Source organism: Rattus norvegicus, chromosome 2 (assembly GCF_036323735.1).
Source record: "Rattus norvegicus strain BN/NHsdMcwi chromosome 2, GRCr8, whole genome shotgun sequence".
Classification (NCBI taxonomy): Eukaryota; Metazoa; Chordata; class Mammalia; order Rodentia; family Muridae; genus Rattus; species Rattus norvegicus.
The window spans coordinates 197,389,535-197,411,608 of record NC_086020.1 but is presented as its reverse complement, the minus strand read 5'-3'; the positions used below and the strand labels follow the sequence as shown (position 1 = coordinate 197,411,608).

The window sequence follows — 22,074 nt, the reverse complement described above, 5'->3', positions numbered from 1 at the left end:
CAGTTGTTTATGAGGGAGTGTGCTGCTAATGACATTGTCCAGGGGTCTTGGTTGGGTTTGTTTTCTCTGTCAGTTACAGAATTAAAAGGCAGGAAAATTCTCCAGTGCTACAGGGAAGTGGAGAGATTTCAAAGACCTCAGATCACACCAGACAGAATCGTAAGTTGAAGAAAGGAGTTCATTGGGGTTAAGGAAACAGAGGCACACAACAGACATATGGGGTGGGAAGTAGGGCTCAGAAAGCCAGTCTCTTCTTGAGGGCTGGGTCTCTAAAGAGTCTTCTGCCCCTAACTTAGAGTTGGTTGGTTTGAAGACAGTTTGGATGGGTAAGTGGCCCAGGACTGTTGTTCAAAGCTTCTGATCTGCTTTAAAGCATCTCTTTTTGACTCATTCAACCCATCCATCAGCAGGGGGTCTGCCAGTAGGAGTCAAAAACCTACAAAGACCTTGCTTTAAGCTGTTAGGCTTTTGTCATAAGGCAGGAGGGAGAGGAAGAAGCCATACTGGAAACTCACCACCTTTATTATGTAGTCATGGCCTCTTTCCCTATCTGTTTGCTTACCAGGGAGTCTAACCCTAATTTCACCTAAGATTTCTGGTCCCACCTAGTGCCGGAATGCTAGGCATGCCACGTCTGGATGGTAAGGTTGTGGGATGTGTAGGCAAGGTACCTGTCACCTGCTGCCTTGTACTTTACTTGACTGGGGTTTGAATTGGGTTTTGCCTCCTGAAATCGGGTGACACTTAGCTGGGGCCCTAACCTTGTTTCTGTAAGCAGTGCCAGGCAAATCATTCACCTAATACCCTTGGTGTGTGATGCTTTAGCTCAGCTTCCTGCCTGGTCTGGCTTCTTCCACTTAAAGGGGAGGAACTGCTTCTTCTGTAGGCTGGAGGCTTTCCCTGGTCCTGATGCTGTTTTACAAGGATCTGCATGGTGGGCTTAAAGCCAAAATAAGGCCTTTCACAACCTAGCCCTGCCAGGCTATGTGGGTTAGTTTGATTGTTGTCAAGGTTACTTAGCACAGATGATGTTCTCTTATTTGTCTCTAAGACATTGGATGCCCTCAGTTACAGGGAAAAAAGGCAATGGTAACAGGAGGATTCTATTGATTGCTAGGCTCATGAAGAAAGGGCTCCAGGCACACAGAGATCTGCCAGCTCTTTGGCTATGTGACCTTGGCCTAATACATCCTGAGTCTCAGTTTCCCAATATGTAAGCTGCAAACAATAACACCCTTCTTACAGGACTTGCAGGTAAATGAATGGCATGCCACTTGGGAAATACCTTTTGGAGTATATAATGCACCAAGTAAGTCCTTGGCACATACATGGCACCAAATATCCTTATTGCCAGTGTGCATTGTTTTTGTATCCTCTATGTACTGTAGAGCAGAGCAGAGAATGGAACCCAATCCTGACTCCTAGGCAACAAGATTTCTCAAGACTTAGAATCTGGGAATCTTGAGGGAATCCCTTTAGTGTTCTGATTCCTTGGGATAGGGTTGGCCGTGTGACTTCTGTAGGATTTGGCTCTGGACACTAGATGTTCTGGGATGTGTGGGGCAGGGCATTTGGAAATGGGGGCCATTTAAATCCAGTAACGTAGATCACCTGCACAGAAGGGTCCTAGATTATCATCCTATCTCTGCAGGACCAACAACATGAATAGCTTGGTAGCCATTGTGCATAGGTGGGGTAGATACTCATTCATTCGATGGATATTTGTTGTGTCTGGGTCAGCATCAGATAGTAGGTATTAAGAGATTAATGACATATGTAAGATGCCGAGGTTGGGTGAGGAGAGAAGGCGCCGTAAGTCACAGCGGCTTTCCTTCTCACATGACTATTGGCTCCTCCAAGAATCAGCAGAACAGATAGTGTAAATCTTCCATCACTCCAGACCTGGAAAGAGCCAGGTTTTCTTTAGCGCTGGCAGCCGTACAGACAGAAGATCTTCCTCCTCCTAACTCCACTACAAACCATTAAGCATCCAGGGACCTGGCCAGCGTTCAGGGTGGAACAGGTACCAGGCCAGAGAACCTTGATCTTTTCCTGATAAGGCAGTGATTTGTGGAAGCAGCTGGTTACTGACCTAAAGAGGAGTGTTGGGAGGAGGATGAGGGGTAGCCTAAGGGAACAAAAGAGAGTAATAAGCATGGTGAGAAACTCAGGGTGAGAGTGGATCAAAGAGGTTCGGACTTGGCATTTACATATCATTGAGATAGCATGAATTTCACATCAAAACACGTGCTTCTTCACAGTTAACCAGCCTGGGAACACTTCAGGTCGGGATTCTAGGGCTCAGACCCTGGCACAGCTACTGCAGAAGGACAGATTAATAATAAGAGGTGTTTGGTGGGGTTAGTAAGGGGGTGATGGGCAATGCCTGGTCTGGCTCTGTGTCAGTCACAACCACACTTCCGGGTGAATCTCTCTCCTTTCTTGGTAGGAAGGTGCAAAGAGCAAGAGTTTTTTTAAATAAATGAAATAATTCTGGGACAATCTTTTTCCACCCCAGACATTAGAAGTCATCTAAGTCTATGCTGAAGCAGTGGTTTTAATTCTTGGGTCCTGGGGACAGCTGCAGAATACTGGCTGAGATATGACGTGTCACATACGATTTCTAGAGGTTTCAAACCTTCTGGGGTTAATCTGTGTATATCTTGGGTTAGATTAGGAATCATTAGAGTGGGAGAAGTTGGTAAATGCTTTAACACACACACATAAACTCACACACACACACACACACACACTTGTGTGTAGGGCACAGGCTGATGTGTTTTCCTTCACCACTTCCCTCTTCAGTGTTCGAATAGTCTCTCATAAAACTGGAGCTCAGTTTGGCTGTACTGCCTAGCAATGAGCTCCAGGTATCCACCTGCCTCTGTCTCCCCAGAACTGGGATCACACTTGTGCAGACCTCAGCATCCAGCTTTCTCATGCACGTTGGGGACCTGAATTGGGTATTCAAGACTTCAGCAGGCACTTTACCTCCTGAACAATTTCCCCAGCCCCAAATCCATCCATTTATGTCTCAGATTGCTCAGTGTCCTGCTCTGTATGGTGTTTTCAGCAGGGGAGTTTGTGAGAAGATACATTTACATAGTTTTTGCTATTTACAATCTACTGGATGCTCATTTAATCTTCACAAGACTGAGCAGGCTTCATGTGTCCTTTTGCAGATGTGTGTAAACCGAGGCTCAGAGATGTATGTTCCAAGGTCTCACAGCTGTGAGGGACACAACAGACACTCAAGATGCTCCTTTGGTAGGAGCTCTTCTTTCACAAGTTCAGGGGGTTGGGAGTGAGGGCTGCATTTTGTTTTGTAGTTGGACCAATACGGTGCTGCTTTTCCCTACTCACACCTGGTCCTGAACTAGATGGGATCTTTCCCTAGTAAGTGTTCCAACCCATTATCATCCAAGCCTCCCTGAACTGGGAGTTACTCGTGGGCACAGTTCAGGGCTCTGGCCTTTACGATGGAGAAAAACAGGGTAGGAGCTCCAGGCCTGGCAGAGAAGGTCCAGCATGCTCAATTGGCTTGGGAAGTCTACACTGCACTATCTGATCACTCTCTCATTAAGTAGAGACTACTGGGGACCTTGATATTTCAGTTCCCACCCATAAAGCTTTTATTTTCTTCCCTCCACACGCTTCCCCTAACTAGATCTAAGCACTCAGGGTCAGACAAAAGTCTACAAAGGTGCCACCCCTCAGCCCCTTGTAGTTAGGAATTTCATGTCTGGTAGGGTAGACTAACAAGAGGGTTAGCCTGGGAGCCTGACTGCACTTCCCACTTTGAGAAAGGGAGCCTCATCCTGTTACTCAGAGTGATCTTCTCTGCAAAGGTCTAGAGATCTTGCAAGCCTCTCGTGCCACAAGACATACTCACCGTGGAAAGGCCAGCATCAAATTGCTTCACATATTTTTATCCTCTTCCTTGTCACCTCAGTGCCTGATGCCCAGAAACACAGCCTTCTAAAGGTAAGATTAAGATGCGAGGGAGGGTCGGGTAGGATAGAGGAAAGGCTTGGTTGGTTTCCCAGTGGCAGAACGTGGCACACTGTTAAGAGGAGAATCTGGGAGTCTGGAATGGGAGGCTTGGGCAAGATAAGAGATGGGTGTTGGGTGAGACCGATTGTATTTGCTGGTGGCTAAAGGCAGATTTCATTGTGGTCATCCTCTATACCATGGCAGCTTTTGAGCCACCTGAAAGGTAGGAGGTCCAGTTCTGGATGCATATAACCCCGAGAGGCAAGAAGACACATGGGCCTCACCTCTCCAAGGGGCGCCTATATAGCTAGGGAACCAGGCTCCTCCTGTTTCTTTTAATTTAATTTTATTTTGGGGACAGGGTGTCACGTGTTCTAGGCTATGCTCAGACTCATGTAGCTAAAGATGGCCTTGCATTTCTGATCCTCCTGCCTCCACCTTCAGAGTGCTGAGATTATAGGCGTGTACCCCCATGCTTGGTCTGTGCAGTGTTAGGGACTGATCTCAGAGTCGTGTGAGTGTTACCTCTATCATCTGAGAGATATTGCCATGGCTATTTCTTGAAAGGTCAAGGTAGGCAGTATCATTTGAGAGCTGAGAGTCTGGCTGGTCCAGGCTCCACAGCATGTGCAGCAGTGAGGAGTGACTTTGGGTATGCAGGCAGTAGGGCTAGCAAAGGTGGATGACGTAGGAGTTAAAGTACCCCTAGGCTGGCTTCGGATTTTGTGCTAGATTCCTCCTTTCCCATATATTCTCTAGCCATACCAAAGACGCTGATGTAATGGAGGCAATCCCAAGCCCATTTCGGCTCTCCCCATGTCCCACGGTGTCTACACAGGGCTCACAGGCATTGGCAGATGGGCATAGAGCCAAGATAGTCCCTGGTGGACTGCAAATGGGCAGTTCTAGTCTGATGACCTTTCATGGCTTCAGAGAGTGGATAGGAAGACAGGCACATTTTTATTTCGTAAAGACAATAATCCAACAAAGAAGAGGGTCGAAAGCACGATTGTCTGTCAAAAATTTTATTTTTGTCATTTCACACAGAATAATGTTAAAATAAATCCTCAGTAATATATATTTATATACTTATTTACTTGTGTCAATATTTACAAAAGACTGTGGGGCTCTATGAAGTCTATGTACACCCATGATAAGGTGAACAGGCAATGTTCATTGAGGCACATATGTACACATATATGTATAATCTATGTACATATATCAGACCCTACTGACACAGGAACTCTCAGCTGCAGAAGTCCTGGGTGGGGCAGTGTTGGTGGGGCCGAAAGCTTCCAGAATATGTCAGCAAGAATGAAAACATCTGTACACCCTGTGCAATGCAGTTACAGCTGGTATCTAAATTCTCATGAAGCAAACAAATAGTTAAATGACTCCCAACTCCCATGAGTCCTCCACACAAGTCCTGCTCCGCCTTCAGCTCTCATTGGTTCCCTGTCTCTTATCACCATGGAGACCCAAGTTCCCTTTCAGCATCATCCTTAGGAAGCTTTGCTATCAGCCTTGGAGTTCCTTTTTTCCTATTGATCTCAAAAAGGCTTATTTATCTTCCTCTCCTCTCTGAGTTTTCAGTGATTTTTTTTTTTTTTTTAGAGTCAGGACATGGGAAGGCAGCTGCAGAGTCATGCATGAACAGCAAAGAAGCCAGTGGAACCCTAATTAGTCTGTGCTGCATGAGCCTAAGTGAGCGGCTATTTCGGCATTGTGCATATAAATATACATACATACACATATATTTATACACACACTTATATAATATATATGATATATTATATATAGATATGTTCTCCAGCCTATATAATAAGCACATAAGCACACAACAGCCTTCACTTATGAGCTTTACAGCTCTGTCTGTAATGGAAACGAGAGAATCCTCCTTGCTTGCTGGCACCATTCATCCTGGCTGTTCCAAGATTACCCTCAGTGGCGAGAGGGGCACATGGATGCAGAAACCCAGGAAGAGGCCAATTTGGCTGGGGCATTGTTTGCTCAGCAGGCTAGAGCTCAATCATGGGACTTTCCAGCTTCCTGGAGCCCTTCAAATGAAGAAACCATCCAAGCACGACAACAAAAGGAAATTGGGTCGCTGGCTCCCACGTGAAGGCAGAACTGGGGCAAGCACGGAGCATGTTCAAACGCTCAGGAGCTGAGGCTCACCCTTGCCAAAGCCATCCAGGCCTCTCCCCTTGCTTTGCTATTCCAGTTCTTAGCCTTGAACTCGTGTGCTCCTTTTACCCTCACCTGGTAGGTCAGAGTCTCTGTCTTACACTTCGTAAGTCCAGAAGTCAGTCACATTAACAACTAATATGGTAGTTGTCTGCTAGCAAAGCATGCCCCTGAATACTATCTTCCCTAAGCTCCTCCTTTGCTTTCTCTGTCGCCCTGAGTGTTTATGCAGTCAGACAAACAAGGCAGCCGTGTCTAGGGAGTCATTTTCAAGGAGAAGCAGGGCTTGGAGGCCTCTTCCAAGGACCTAGAGACACAGCATATAGTCCTCTGGGTAGCTACCTAAGGCCCCATCACCCAGCCACTTCTCTACTCGCCTTAATTATGTAGCCGTAGCAGCAGCTGTCTACATTATTATGTAATCACACCTGCCCTATGCATCCGTCAGGAGAATGATGCAAGGGCTTCTCAGCGGCACACTCATCTGGAACATATCTAACTATTTTAGGAGTGAAGAGGAGCACGGGAAGCTAGATTAGTTTCCATGCTGAGGCTCATGCAGGACGAGAAGTGGCCATGTAGACAGGCTGCTTCAACTGCAGCACTTAGCGGCTGGTCATGCTAAGTCAAGGTTAAAAGGCTTCTACTACTGGGTGATGGCTCACTTGACCAGATTGTCTAGCTTGTGGGAATGAGGGGGAAATGACAGCCACCCCTGTATCACCTTAACTGCTTCAGATACTAGTGAGGAATCCCTCCCACCCACTTCTAAGTAGAGTGCACACAGTCTAATGCAGGAGATGAGGCCTAGAAAAGTGTTTCCCCATGAGTTTAACACTGCTAGGCAAGATAGAAAGTAGGGCATGTTTAGGATCCCACCCAGCAGTCTACAGCTCATCCCCAAAGACACAAGTGGGTTTTAGTTGCTCTAGGCCTGGCCCTCTGTTCTCTCTCTCTCTCTCTCTCTCTCTCTCTCTCTCTCTCTCTCTCTCTCTCTGATCAGACTCAGCTATATGTGATTTAGTTCTACCAATGGCCCCAAAGCCCCGTTCTTCACAGAGGATATTTCAGAAACTCATGAAAGTCAACCCTAGGACTCTAACACTGACTGAGAGAAAGCTAAATAGACCAGCACTGAGCCAAGTCTCCTAGTGTTCCACTTCCCTAGCTACAGAGTTGGGCATAACTCTTCTAGTCTTTAGAGATTAGGTTACGGCCAACCGGCCAACCGCCAACCAGAGGCAGACAAAATAAAGGCTAAGAAAGCACCTGGCCCTGGGATCTCAATTCCCTTTGATCCTTGAGGCAGGCAGCCACCTGGCAGGGAAGGGAAAGTGGCGACCCTGAGCCTGTTCTTTTGTTTGAATAAATGCCTTCTAGACAAGTTCTTAAGCAGAAGAGCGAGCAGAACTAGGGAGGTGAAAAGAATAATGCAAAGAAGGTCATGTTAAAATTCAAGTAAATACAGCTTATTCCTTAGAACGTATTCCACATTAGTGAAACCGAGGAGATGGGTCAATGCCTATTTGTGTGATTTTTTTTTTAAATAATGGCATACATATATACATATACTATACATATATACACAGGGATATGTATATATGGAAAACCTCTAATAACTCAGGACCAATGAACTAAAACCTCGATTGACAAGAATTATACTGTCTTTCTATACATTTAGTAGGAAGTGGCAAGTGACAGGAGCAGCAGCATCTGATAAGCCATGATGTGCCCACTTCCAGATTAACTTTACAGCCTGCATCATCGAGCCTGTCTTTTTGGTCTGCTTCACCTGTTTCCATGCACCAAGCTCTGAGGTTTAGAAGGTTGACTCTGAGCCATGCAAGGTCTTGTGTCATCTCCCAATGCTTTACTTAACTCAGGCGAGAGGGAATACTACTTTCCAATCACAAGGGTGGAACCACACATTTTCCCATCTCTCCTCAAACAACCGGGATTGCAAAGCATCCGGGACTCTCCTCCTTGAGACTTCCCAATGTTAGGCTATGCAAGGGTGTATGGAGCAAAGTAGCCTGAGAAGGAATGGAATAGGCTCCTGGGGTGGGCCAGCCTGCCCTGAATTCCAGTCTGAAGGTCAATAACTTACTTCCCAGATGTTTCAAGAAAGGAGTCCTTTCCGAAACCCTGGGTAATACAGAAAATATTTGCACAGGGGCATCCTGTAGTGAGAGGTGGGGATTATTTCACTGTTGATATTCCTTGGCCACCCACACCTCTGTTCCCGTCCACCCCTACCCAAAGCCGTAAGACTCACTCTGCTCGGAAGCTCTGATGGAGTCTCTATGGTTGATCAAGTCAGCCTATTGTGAAGGAGAGTCAGAGGTCAATTCCCAACTCTGCCCAAGTAACTGATCCCAGCTGTACACCTCAGGGCTACATTCCCTCGTATTCCTTTCCCTGGAGAGGGCTGCAAAAGAATCAAGTAATGGTTTTTAGTGCATGGAAAAGATCTTCTGTAATGGCTCAGGATGCTTTATTCTTATCTATTGGTAAGCACTCTCTTATAGACTTCCATTACACCTGACAGACAGACACAAAGTCAACAAGACAGGCTGACATGAGGTCACGATGTGAGGTTTCAGTGCCTAAAAGTTTCTAGGGTACTGCTAAAGAACTGGTAGAGAGACGGGGCAGTGGGAGAGGGCCACAGAGACACACACTCAGAGGTGCATGACGAAAAGAGACAGAATGACAAAAGAAAGCCTTCTCGCGGGCCTTCCTTGAGTGCATACTGCGCCTCTATGTATGTGTTCATTCCGGAAGGAGGTCAGACCTCAGAAGACAGGAATCATTCATATGACCATGTGGGAAGAAGAACTACAGAAACTGTGAACAGATGTCCAGAGGTCAAGGGCATTATCTGATGATGTAGGAATCATCTATCACTTTTCAGTCCTGAGAGCAAGATTTTGAAAGAGCTATTGCTAAAGAAAACAGTCACTATTGCTTTTATTGCACATTTCCTCTTTAAAAATGTTAGACACAAACTGTGAGAGATGGAGCTGAGTTTTAGGGAGAAGGGAGCAGGAAGAAGGAAAAAGTAGACGAGGTTGCTTGAGGAGTGTGTAAGGGACCCCTTACCTCTCCTTCCCTGCTTTCTGCTCTCTCTCTCTGTGTGTGTGTGTGTGTGTGTGTGTGTGTGTGTGTGTGTGTGTGTGTGTGTGTGTGTGTGTTGGTCTCAGCAAGGGCCAAGTCAGAGGGTATATGATGGTGGTCACTATAACTACCAAGACAGCTCCCAGCGTACACCTCATGCTGGGTGGCTAATGATGTTAATGAGTTAAGGTCATGAGTTTGAACCTGGATAATGAACACTTTGTCAAAAGGAACCTCTATTATGTAACCAGGAGTACCTTACACATCAGCACCTTCTCAGGCTTTAGCCATCCCATTCTCCACATGCAGACTGGATGAGGAAGAGCTCTGGGGTCGTCCTCTATCCTAGGTTAACAAGTCAGAGGACTGTGCTCATGGCCTTTACATGCTGTTTGTACTTCCTATAGTTTTTCTCTGGGGAAGATGCATTTCTAACTCCTTTCCATGACTATGGCTAGCAATGAATTCCCTGACTGAGGATCTTTGGAAGCGCTGACTTTTCTCACTAAGACTTGACTCTAATACACCACTGAAGTTCTAGAAAGGCATAGAGCCATAACTAAATTAAATTTGGGTTCCTGAATTAAATTTAATTAATCAATGAAAACTTGGCTCCTGATAAATTTACTCAGAAATTCAACAGCTCTTTTGCTTTCTCTCCCTGACAACTTTTCTAGTTTTCCTGGACTCTTTCCTTTCCAATCTCGCAGAAACAACTTTTAAAAATTTCTGAGGCCACAGAGGTATCTCAGGAAGCTAGGGTGGAAATTGATATCTTTCTTTGGAAACACAAGTCTCAGTGTGTTAAGTATACAAGTTTTGGACCACATGTCCATTCCCTGCTCTTGTTGCCTTCTCTATAGAGGCCTGAAGAGAGGGTTACGATACTGGTACTCAGGGCTATAAGAGTTAAGCCCATGAAACTTGATCCAAGGCTGGATGCAACTTTTAACTTCCATTTTGGGTAAATCCTTTGCCAAAATGCGCAGGCCCCAGTTGGTCCTATTAGCAGGAAGAAGAAGCCCCTGGGCTCTGTGATGGTAGGTAATCTTACCAAGTGTTTAAATTTAGTGTTAGAATAGAAGACAAAGACCAGACCCTCTAAAAATTAACTGCTCCTCCAGCCATAGATTAATGTACCTCATCACATTTTACTTCAACTAAGTTGGTTTGCAATTTTGTCAAGGCACAACAATTGAATGGGAAGCCAGAGTTCCCTGGGAGCGCAGGTTGGGAAGTAAGGGGAAAAGAAGTTTGGATTGAATAAATTGAGAGTTGACTTCATTGGACCCGTGCTTAAGAGTGAGTGAAATGCCAGGAGCAACAAAAGGTGGCTTGTTTGAAGAGCTAAGTCTATAGAGAGAATCAATTTTCTGACCTGGCTCCAGACAAAGGAGTACTTTGGAAAGTGGGTAAGATCTTTTGGCTCAAAGAAAGTTGGGGCATTTCAACCTGGTTCAGAGTCCAGAATCCTATAGTTTCTTGGGCCATCAGTACTTCAAAACAATAGGGATAAATCTGGACATTCCAGACACTTGGAGAGGAGTTTGGGTCCTCAGTGTAGATTTCCTCAGAAAGAAAAGGGGTAGCAAGGAAGCCCATATGAGGTTGCCAGCTCTTGTAGTTCCCACACCCTGCACTCTGAGGGCTACTTGGAGGAAGGCAAAAGGGTAGAAAGCTCTGAGATTCCAGTGTTTGATGGGGTGGCATATCTTTCCAACTTGAAACCTCAGGAGTTATGTCTCAGGAATGAGGTTGGATGTCAAAGAAGAGGCTCCTTGGAGAATACTGAGGGATATTGATATGGGCAAGGAAAAGCAATTAAATCTGATCCCTTGCCTTCATCCATCAATTTTTAGGGGTGGAAGCAGAGGCATGGTTAATGATTCAGTGTCTACATTCTCCGTGTATTCATGGGCATGGGTACTGTGTTTTCATGTACCTAGTGTACTTCAGTGCACTGTGTATATATGCTGAACTTGTGTGCAGAAACAATAACAAATTATCACTTGCATAATTTGAATGTATATGCATTGTACCCAGTTGGATTTGTGTATTTCGCATCTGAGCTGTATGCTGTGTATTTGCACATGGGCAAATACATCTCTTGCAGATATTCCATGTTGGTATGCACAACGCATGTTTAGACAGCATATATGTGTTTTGTCTATCTTTTATGTGTATGCCTCTTATATTATTTTGGCCTGTGTGCACTTTGCATGTATGCCGCATATTTTATATTTGTATGTGACAATAACCTATCATTTATGTTATGATGCATGTGCATGCATAGGTGTGGACATATTATGGTTCCCAGGCCAAAGGTTTTGTGAATAGCTAACTTCCCTGGGCCTAGACCTTATGCACGGTTTGCTTTAACCTTCTATTCTCCTAAGTTTGTCCCTTCCACTCCACGTCATGAAATTCAGCACCACCTCCCACAAAGGAGAAGAAGAGAAGCACAGAGGCTTTGTGCCTGGCATGGGATGCCCTGCAGTCACCTGGGGATATGGGTGACCAGGAACTAATGAGCACCCTGTGCTAGCACCCTGAGCTGGTGCCCCCTCCCCCAAGACAACTGTAGGTACCATCTAGTGAACAGCAAGACCTAGACTGGAATCAATACTGTACAGCCTGACCACAGTTCTTTGTATTTGGGGAATTTAAGCCACTGTGTCAAAAGGCAAAGAAACCCAGCATGGCTCCCCATGCTGGAAAGCAAAGGCTTTCCCCACTCTCTTCTTAGGGCCAACACATTCTCTAGGATGCACAGTGCTCTCCATTCTTTACTTGGTTTTGGGGTGAGGATTAATTCTTTACGTATCCTTTTTTTTTAAAGGGTAGCTCTTACTACCAGTATGCTAGGGAGAGAGAGTCTGAGTTTAGTAATCAAAATGATGTTTTAGGTCATTTAGGGAGTCCATCCCTTGGTTCTGGAATTAGGAAATTTCCACCAATAGGAGGCTTCCTTTAAATCTAGAGCAGCAGAATCTGGTCCCAGGGAGTTTTACTCCTTGGTTTCAAAGCAGAGGATCCGTCCTATGGACAGGTTCATGAAAATGATGGATGTAGAACCAAACGATAGAGGATCAAATGGGGCAGAGGATAATAATGGAGATGATTTATGAGGTGGATTTTAGGAAGGAAGCCTGGGTGGGCCTGGCCCAGGATAACTGGAGCTGTGAGGGCTATAGGACCCTTGTGCACTCAGTAAGACAAGCTTCAGCCATGTGAAACTGAAGCTGCAGCACATGGAGGGCAGAAAGACAATTCTAATGTCTAGGAATCCATGAACACTGGAGTGTGTCTGAGGCAATGACAGCAAACCCAGGCCCAGTGGGTTTACCATACCCATTGGGTTTCTTACACAACCAACCCACCAAGCAATAGATTTGCTTCTGACTGAACTCCAGAGAATGAATATATGTGTGTGTATACTGTACATATACACGCACTTGTGTATGTATATATATTCTAGTGCACATTGTCAAACACATGCATTAATTGCCCTGTGTCAAAATATTGCATAAGCATATACAATGTTCAAATGCAATTTTTCTATAGCTTGCTAGAGGAACACATGAGAGAGACAGATAGCAGATATATATTTATATACATTGAACCCACAGACCTGCCTGTCCTCAGGACCAGTTCCCTGGTAAGCTGTGTAGTCATGCCCATGACTAGATTAATTCCCAAAGTTCAGTCATGTGAGTGTTTACACTGTGACTTCTCTGTCTATTCTCCTGGTGTGGCAGGGTCGGTGCTCCCACTGAAAGAACAGAGGGGAGCTGAGAGGGCCAGCTAGAGGTTTTGGTTCCCCATTCCAAACGGTCCGTTTGTTTTACCCCGATGGAGGGCTTTTTGCCTTCTGATGTGAAAAAACCCTAGTTCAATTCCATCCCGAGGCTATTAATACTCTAAGTAGGAATACTGTATTGGCTACTAGGAAAATAGGTTATCTCCTGTGTTTTAAATATTGAGATTCATGCAGTGAACACCCATGCAGCTCTATTGCATGACTGGTTTACTCCACTGCAGTGTCAGTGGAGCTGGGCCACACCATCAGGAAAGCAGACGTCTGCAAACTCCAGAGTAAAAGAGGAAATCGAACATGTTCTGTGACCCCGAAGCTTGCGAAATGGTAACTGAGGCTGAGAAGTCCCTAAATTAGGTAGCTTCTCCCCATAGGCCTAAGGGAACAAATGTGAAACTTGACAACTCAGATTTGGACATATAAACTGTCCCTCCCCCACCCCCGGGCTTCCCTCACACCGACACTGCAGAGAAAAAGCAGAATGCAGCATTTTCCGTTATGAAACATAAGCCTCAGGAGCATCTAGTTGGTAACTGCAGTTCACAAAGCCCAGCCTGTGACACAGAAAGTAGTCCCAACACACAGGACTGTGTGTTCCTCTCAATGCGAAAGTGGGGATGACCTTTGGAGTCGTCACCGGACGTTAGAACTAAGCCATGATGGTGTGTTCCTCTGTGAAGGGGCAGATGGGCTGAAATGGGGTAGTAGGTGTGGGGTGGGGGAGAATGCACCTCCCAGGTGTTTAAGCGGGAAGATAGGTGGTGTTGATATGGTGTGGGGGCTATGAGGGGGCTGCATTGTGCCTTTCTGAGATGCTGGCTCCATGGGTGACTCTCATCTTTGGAAACCTGTAAGTCGGTGATAAAGATTTCATGAAAGCCATGATAAATATTCTGTGTTCTAAATCAAAAATCAAAAGATCAAAAGTCACTTGCACGACTATTGCTTTCCATGCAGAACCAGATGCACACTGTAGAACACTGACTACAATGCAGGCTATTATGCAATATCTGCATTAGTCCTGTTGAGCTGTGAGTACATTAATAGGTTTCAATCAGACATCAGTTAACATTTTGGTAATATTCACATAGTTTGTGTTAGCCAAGGTACAGTTGGCTGTTTTTAAGTTCTCCTCTCTAAAGTCCTCATTACTGTTGTTTACTCCCTCCTGTATCTCCATGTAATCAGACTTACTTATGGTAGAGGCACTTCTACTTTTCTTTAGGTCAGGGGAGGACGGGATCTTTGGACAACTTGTCACTTGCAAGTACTGGGCCTGCTCCTCTCCCTCTGTCTCCCGGTGGTAGAAGTAGTTGAAATTAGACACTATGACAGGGACTGGTAAGGCAATGGTTAACACACCTGCAATTGCACACAGAGAACCCACTATCTTTCCCCCAATGGTAGTTGGAACCATGTCTCCATAGCCTACAGTTGTCATGGAGACGACTGCCCACCAGAAGGCATCCGGGATGCTGGGGAACTGGGAATCTCGCTCATCAGCTTCTGCAAAATAGACAGCACTAGAGAAGAGGATGACCCCAATGAAGAGGAAGAATATCAGGAGGCCCAATTCCCTCATGCTGGCTTTGAGGGTCTGACCTAGAATCTGCAGACCTTTGGAGTGTCTGGACAACTTGAAAATCCTAAAGACTCTTACCAACCGGATGACACGGAGAATGGCCAGTGACATGGCCTGCTGGCCTTGCTGGGCGTCCTCTGGCTTCTCAGCTAACTCTGTCCCCAGGGTGATAAAGTAAGGGATGATAGCCACAATGTCAATGATGTTCATGATGTTGGTGAAGAAGCCAGCTTTGCTGGGACAGGCAAAGAATCTAACCAGAAACTCAAAGGAGAACCAGATGATGCAGAGAGTCTCTACGATGAAGAAAGGGTCGGTGAAGGAGGTGGACTGCTGGTACCCAATGGTGCTGTTGGAATAGGTGTGGAAGGTCACCCCACCACCATGCATGTCCTCGTTCTCATCCCGGAAGATGGGCAAGGTTTCCAGACAGAAGCTGACGATCGAGATCAGAATGACCATCACAGATACAATGGCTATGATCCTGGCCGGCCCTGAGCTCTCAGGGTATTCAAAGAGAAGCCACACCTGTCTCTGAAACTCATTTTCAGGCAGGGGACGTTCTTCTTCCTTGATGTAGCCTTCATCCTCCCGAAACATCTCCATTGCCTCTTCTCCTAGCTCATAAAACCGGATTTCTTCAGAGAAGATATCTAAGGGCACATTCACAGGTCGCCTCAACCTGCCCCCAGACTGGTAGTAGTACAAAATGGCATCAAAGCTAGGGCGGTTGCGATCAAAAAAGTACTCATTTCGGAGGGGATCAAAGTACCTCATCCGTTTCTTGGGGTCTCCTAAGAGGGTCTCTGGGAACTGGGCTAAGGTCTTTAGCTGAGTCTCGAACCGCAGGCCTGAGATGTTAATCACCACTCTCTCACAGCACTCGTGGTCTGCCTCTGGGTCATAGGTGTCTTGAGGGTGCCCAGGGAGGGCAGCAGCCTCATCCACTGGGTCTCCGGTAGCCACTGTCATAATTGGGGCTGAGGAGTGTGCTTTATTTTATGCCTTCCAGCTGCCTGCAGCAGGGAACTCAGGGTGCTGGTAACTGGGCCCCAGGAAACACAGAAGCATTAGTCTGCGCTCCTGTAGGAAAGACCCAGAGCCTTCTGTGAGTTGGAGTCACAGCCTCCTTTGGCTGAAAGACAGAGGCAGGTAAGGACATGAGATCACCAGTCACTGGCAACCTGACATGAGGTGTATGTACTTGATGTTCCCAAGAGTTCAGAAACATGGCTGTATCATCACTTTTGCCACTAAAACTTTTACCTTGTCACTTGTCTAGGGGTCAGTAGGGTTCAGGGAACAATCTTTCAAGGAAGCTATAGAATGGCCTGCACTGGAGGCAGGCTGAGGAGATAGGATTCTGAGTACCACACACATCCTGGGACATAGCTCTATAGGAGGAATAGAGAAGGGAGCCCTCTGCCAGGCACCGTGCTAATGTTTTGACAATACCTGCACCAAAGGTATTCATGGTAGGGTGTTTGGGGCCTGGGTCTTGGTCACTGATACCACCCCCGATGCCTCTATATGGCTGTTAGTGATTGATTGATTTACCTGGCCAGGCAGGAGCCTGAGGTTCTCTTCCTTGAAGAGCAGATCTGATGCCACAGATACACAAATAGGCAGCTCAGTCCCCGTCACATCTTCTCACTTGAGCTGGAAATAATGGTGAGTCATTCTGAGCAGGAGGGCAGGTCCTCGAGGTGTGCTCTAGGACTGGATGGGGCTTGAGGGACAGTGAGATGCTTAGCCAGGGGCACAGCGCACGACTTGAGGAGAGTGGAGCTTGGGTCTGAAGCCTTTGGAAGGAAGGAGGTAAGATGCACAGCTCAGCAAAAGCCAGAGTCCTCCTGGCTGTCCTCAGGAGGTGTGACGTTGCCTGGAAAACACAGCAGCAAGGTGGAACCAGGGCTTCCACGCAGCGGAGACCAAGACTTAGAAAGGCTCTGGCAGATCCCCTCACAGCAAGTGGCAAGCCCCCACGCCTACTTTCCATGGTTCTTGTGAATGAGAACCACCGCCCTGTAGCCTCTTCCTAGCCTCTCCTGGGTAAGTGTAAGCTTTCCTTTCCCATCAGCTTGAAGCACTTTCTCCCTATCCTCAGCCGCCAACAGGAGCGACCCAGCTTTCTCCGTGTCAGAACACATACCTCCCAAGGGGGAGGGTTTTCCTCTCTGACCTTAGCCACGTCCTGGTAAAGAAGCCATCCTTCCACTCCAACACACACTCCTTCCTAGCTAGAGAGGCCCCACAGGCAGCCTCTGTAGAATACCCAATAGGGGGTCGCCGAACTTACTCTCCCTCCGGGATCCCTGGGCCTCAGACCTTGCTCTGGGCTGGATGGCATTTGAGCTGGGCAGGCACTCGACCACTGATTTCTTCCCGAGAGAAAATCCCTCACATCTCAGCAGGGAAGCACAGAACGAACGCTCTAGCTGCCTGACTGCGAGGCGATTGGCTTCACAGAGAGGGGGAGCCTAGAGAAAGCTGGCTTCCGGGCTAGTCCCCCGCCGACCCAATCCTGCCGGCCCCAGAGCCCAGGAGGGGTCTGGGCCCTATCCCATCGCCCCGGGCTCCAGCCGGGATTCCGCCGGGCGCGCTCCCGCCGGAATCTGCTCCGCTGACCGGAGCCCGCAGCCGCCGGACCGCTAGAGTGTGCCACCTTAACCCCTTCCTGCGCGCAGTGCGGTGGGCTCCCGCTGCGGGCCCGAGGGCAGCCTAGTTGGTGCCTGCGAGGTCCAGCCGAGGGACCACCGAGGCTCCGTCTCCACCTGAAAACAGGGGAGCCTGAACTCTGAGGGTGCAGAGCAGTCGTCGCCAGGCAGCTGCCCCAGATCTAGCTTCCTCTTCACCGCAGCCCACCACCCCAGCCAAGTGGAAAAAACAAGAGACTGCAGAGAAGCCCATTTTACTCCGTTGCCAAGAGGCAAACGCAACCAGGAGGACCCAAGTGACTCGGGTCCTACCCACCCACTATTTACCAGACGTGGCTATGCAGTCAGCTGCACTTCCCATCACCCCGCCAGCTCCAATCTGCGCCCTCCGCCCTATGTCACGCACAGACCACAGGGTCCCCGAGCCCATTCCATGCACTCTTCTGCAGGAACAAGTCTCCCCCTTAAGTCCCACGCAGCCAGTGCAGGTCCACAACCCTCTAGGCCGACATCAGGGGTCGGTACCAGCTCGCCCACCCAGACCACGGGGATGCCTTGCAGCCCTTATGGGCGCTGCAGCCGGTCAGGGATGGCAGCATGAGCAGCAGAATGCCGGACACTGATTTACCCTTGCAGATGGGTACCCGAGCCTCCATGTTCCTGGGTGATAGACAGGGCAGGCAGAACCCGGACAGCGGGGCGGTGGCGGTTGTGGCGGCGGGGTGCGGGCGGCCAGCCGGGAGCCGACTCTGCAGTCCCGCGGGCGGCGCGTACGGAGCGCCCGGCCGCCGCCCGCAGCCGCACCGCGCCGCACCGCGCCACGCAGCGCCGCACCTGGCCCCGCAGCGAACTCGAATTAAAGGGGCCGGCTGGGGCCAGAGCTAGCGAGGTGTGTCGCTCGCCACTGCCACCACTGAGCTGTCCATTGGGTTAGATCCCCGTGTCCCCGACCACCACCGCAAAGAAAAGACCCCATTCTTTGATAGAACCCTAGGTTACCAACCAAAACTCCGTGCAGAGCTCAGCTGGATGCTGCCTGGGTCGGGAGGCAGGGGAGAGGGTAGAAGTTGAGGAGCGCTTGAGAGGTTCTTGCCAACATAATGAAGTAGGCAGGATGAACTGATCAATACCATCCCAGGCCCGAGCGGGATCCAGCCCCGAGGGAGATATGTTGCTATTATTACGATGCTGCCAGACAGAATCTGCAGACCCCAGTTCCCCCCACTCCAGTCTTCTGTTTCTGCGTCCCTTTCAGTACCCGGAGCCCCACCTCTCTCTTACCCAGTACAGATTGGGCTTCCCAGGGCAATACAGCAGGTGAAGGCCAGACTGCAGTGTAGCAGAAATTCACTGTTGTCTTTGCCCCCCCCCCCCCACGGGGTGGGGGCTGGAGGAGCTGCAGGAACGACAGAACTGCAGGACTGGCTTCTATCCTCTCTGACTTCCTTTCCCTAGGGCTCTGGACAGAGAAGGCTGAGGGACACACAGTTGCCCTTGGGAGAGCAGGCTCCTCACAAAAGCCCTCTCACAGATCTTGACAATACTAGCTGGCCCATGATCTGAACCCTGGGGGCGCAGGGTAGAGCAGGTCAGGTCATGCCCTTTGCCTCTGAAACAATTTGTATAGGAAGTTCTTGGCTTGGTTGGGGATAGGAGTGTTTAGGGGTCCAGATTGGCTTGCAAAACTTGCAAAAGCTCCAAGTATTCACTAGGACAGTGCTGCAGGTCCTGTTGGAACAACCTATGTAGATACTCCACAGGGGGACTCATTGAGATGGGCCTCGGAGCTCCGATCAGAGAGGCTCTGGTGTGTGAAAGACTCTTCCTGGGCCCTTTCTGCTAAGACGATTCTCTCTATGCAAGTATCAGAAGCTCTGAAAGTCTGCTTCCCTGCAAGGGAAGGTACCGAGCAATACGGCCATTCCCCAGTGGCAGTCTGTAAGGTGGGTGGCAGATTGGGACCCTACCTAGAGCTATAAGGAATATCCTGAGAAGGCTTTGGTGAGCTTAGAGGGAAGTTGATGACTGGTAAGACCATACTAGTTTGGCTTCTGGCTCCTGGAAGATTGTCTATTAAATTGGGTTGTTAGTGCAGGATCCAGAGTCTGGTCTGGGTGTTTTGCTTGTCAAATTCAAACTTCAATCTCTGTCAGTTAATGGATAAGTAAATTTGCTGCAGAAGAAGCACCCTGTCAGTGGTAAACTGTGCAGGAAGAGTTTACACCTAACAATCACCTAATTATCAATGGTTTCTAATGCTCTGTCTGCTCTCCTCAGACGTCCTAGCTTTCAGTTTATGTTTCTCCTTGTACCTAAGCCTGTGTTTCTTATTCTTCCTGCCTCTCACTGTCTTGGCTATTCAGCAAAAGTGCTCAGCTAAGTACTCCTTCTGGATGATTCCCCCGAGGGTCTCTGTTTCTCCTATTTGTCATGCCTATGTCCACTAAAAAGTGTGTATATATTTTCATTGCCTTGTTTACAGAACAAAAGGTATGGATAGCAAAATAACCTTGCAGGGGAATTAATAATCATCTTAATTGGTGGCTTGTGCTTACCATGTGTCAGGTGCTGTGCTGAACACCTGTGACCCAGCACAACCTTCAGTCCTTATAGTCTTGTGACTTGCCTGTCAGTACAAGTCATTGGATAGGCCACAGAGGCAGAGAGAGGGAAGTGACCTGCACAAGGACAAGAAGAGGTGGTTCTAGGTCTTGAATCAGACTCTTGTCATTTCAGGGTTCCTGGGAATTAATTCCCCAGTGTGTGTGCCTGTATGAGTAAGTGTGTGTGTGTGTGTGTGTGTGTGTGTGTGTGTGTGTGTGCATGCCTGTGTGTATGTATCTATGTTCTCGTGTGTTTGAGTGTGTCTGTGTGAGTATATGTGCCTTTGTGAGTGTGTGCGTTCACATGCATATGTGTGCCCTGTGCATGTGTGAGCCCACGTGTGTGTGCCTTTGTGTGTGTTTGTTGTTGTGCTTGTCAGTGTGTGTATCCATGTGTGCGTGTGTCTGTGTGCATGCATATGACTGTGTGTGCGAGTTCTTGTAAGTGTGCCTGTGTGAGTGTGTATGTGTGCCTGTATGAGTGTGTGTGCCTCTGTGTGTCTCTCTGTGTGTGTATGTGTGTGTGTGTGTGTGTGTGTGTGTGTGCGTGTGTATGCCTGTGTGTGTTGTGACAAGTTGTCTCTGAATTGCACTTCTCTTTGGGATTTTCCTTTGGCCCCTGCTATTGTCTTCTCATGTGGCATCTACTTTCCCTCTTCCCTCTGACCTAAGTGTGAATGATAATGGAAAAAAAAACTAATGAAGGCAAAGAAGAAGAAAAGGCTATGACAACAGCTCTTGCCCTGAAAGGTTGCTCTCTGGATACATTTGACAGTATCAGGGCTGGGAACAAAATAGTAGAAAAGAGAATGTGGGTCCAGTTCCCAGCGTAGACACTTATTAGCTGTGAGAATCTGAAATCCCAGATCCTTGAGGTTGAATCTCCTGATCTGTCAAACAAGAAAGCAAAGCTCTTTCTCGCTGTGGAAAAGGCTAAGTTGTGGGACCAGGTAAGCTAAGGGAGTGGATAGCTAACTAGTTACACTGGTAAGTTAAACCAGAAAGGCTTTGATTATCAAGTTCCTTTTCTGGATCTCCAGTTCTTAGTTTTGGTTTCAAAAGAAAAACCAGGGTGTCCCTTGTTCCTTTTCTTTGATGAGACACCACAAACCCACTCAGACTTTTCCTTTCCCCATTTGTGTTTGTGTGGTTTTCTGCATGGGAGCCAGGCCTTGACTTTAGGGAAAAGTTGTGTTGACCACTGCTGGGAGTGGGAGCAATTATAATCATTAAAAGAAGGGTTTATGTAGGTAACTCTTGAATAAGCACTCACACGTAGTGTCAGAGTTATTGTGCAGCTCCATTTATCTGCTATTCTAGAAGATTCAAAGCACTGTTATCTCCAAAGACAGGAGGCCGGTCAACAGTTGTATGGATAGAAGTCCTGGGAGGGGTATGGGAGATGGACTGCCAAGGGATTTCTTTGGGGCTAGGGAGAGGGTTATGTTTATTATCTTGAGTGTATTGATGGCTTTGCAGGTGCATACTTATGTCAAAAATTATCAAAATTTACATTTTAAACAATTTAATTTATTGTACAGAAAGCACACAACAATAAAGTCCTAAAAATCCCCCAAAAGAAAATAGATTTGTAATCCTCTGTGCATCCCCTCCAGAGGGAGAAGTTCTCAGTTCCTCTCACCACTGTTTAGGGGCCCAGAAAGACCCCATAATTTTTTTTTGTTGATATGATCTTCCTGGTATGACCAACACCTCTTTTTGTGCTCTGTACTTACTGTGTGTTGGCCAGCTCTGGCAGACAGGGTAGAAGTGCACTGTGGGTATTTGATTTGTTTAATGCCTATAGTTAGGCTTAGGGAAAGATGTGGACTGACTTTTCACCAAGAAAGATACTGAGGCTCAGAGAGGATCATACACTGTCTAGGCTAAGTTAGCTGGTAGATGGTGTGGTGGGGACCAATCTCTAGATTGTATGAGTCCGTAAGTTGCCATGTCAGCTTGCCAAGTGGACATCAGGGTTCTTGGCTTAGAATGCAGATTCAGGCTATCAGAACTCAAAGCCTCTGAGTGCACATCCTCTTACTCTGAGGAGGGACTCAGACTGGACAGGAAGATTGCTTTAGAAAGGGATTGATGCTAAGGGTTTACCGGCCACAT

General features: G+C 47.5%; 1 protein-coding gene across 10 annotated transcripts; it reads right to left on the bottom strand.

Annotated features, from left to right (window-relative positions):
• Nucleotides 1-5,002: 5,002 nt before the first annotated feature.
• Nucleotides 5,003-18,863, bottom strand: Kcna2 (potassium voltage-gated channel subfamily A member 2). 10 transcript variants are annotated; one of them, XM_006233133.5, is made up of 3 exons: nucleotides 18,635-18,863; nucleotides 16,254-16,578; nucleotides 5,003-15,831 (listed from the first exon to the last, which is right to left on the bottom strand). In XM_006233133.5, exon 3 carries the CDS (start codon nucleotides 15,666-15,668, stop codon nucleotides 14,169-14,171), a length of 1,500 nt encoding a protein of 499 aa, XP_006233195.1. In that variant the 5' UTR covers nucleotides 15,669-15,831; nucleotides 16,254-16,578; nucleotides 18,635-18,863; the 3' UTR covers nucleotides 5,003-14,168. The 10 variants fall into 10 exon arrangements, with proteins under 10 accessions (XP_006233195.1, XP_063137433.1, XP_006233196.1 ...); XM_063281363.1 differs by having other exon boundaries at nucleotides 5,003-15,779; nucleotides 18,635-18,833; XM_006233134.5 differs by having other exon boundaries at nucleotides 18,357-18,636.
• Between the last annotated feature and the right edge of the window lie 3,211 nt (nucleotides 18,864-22,074).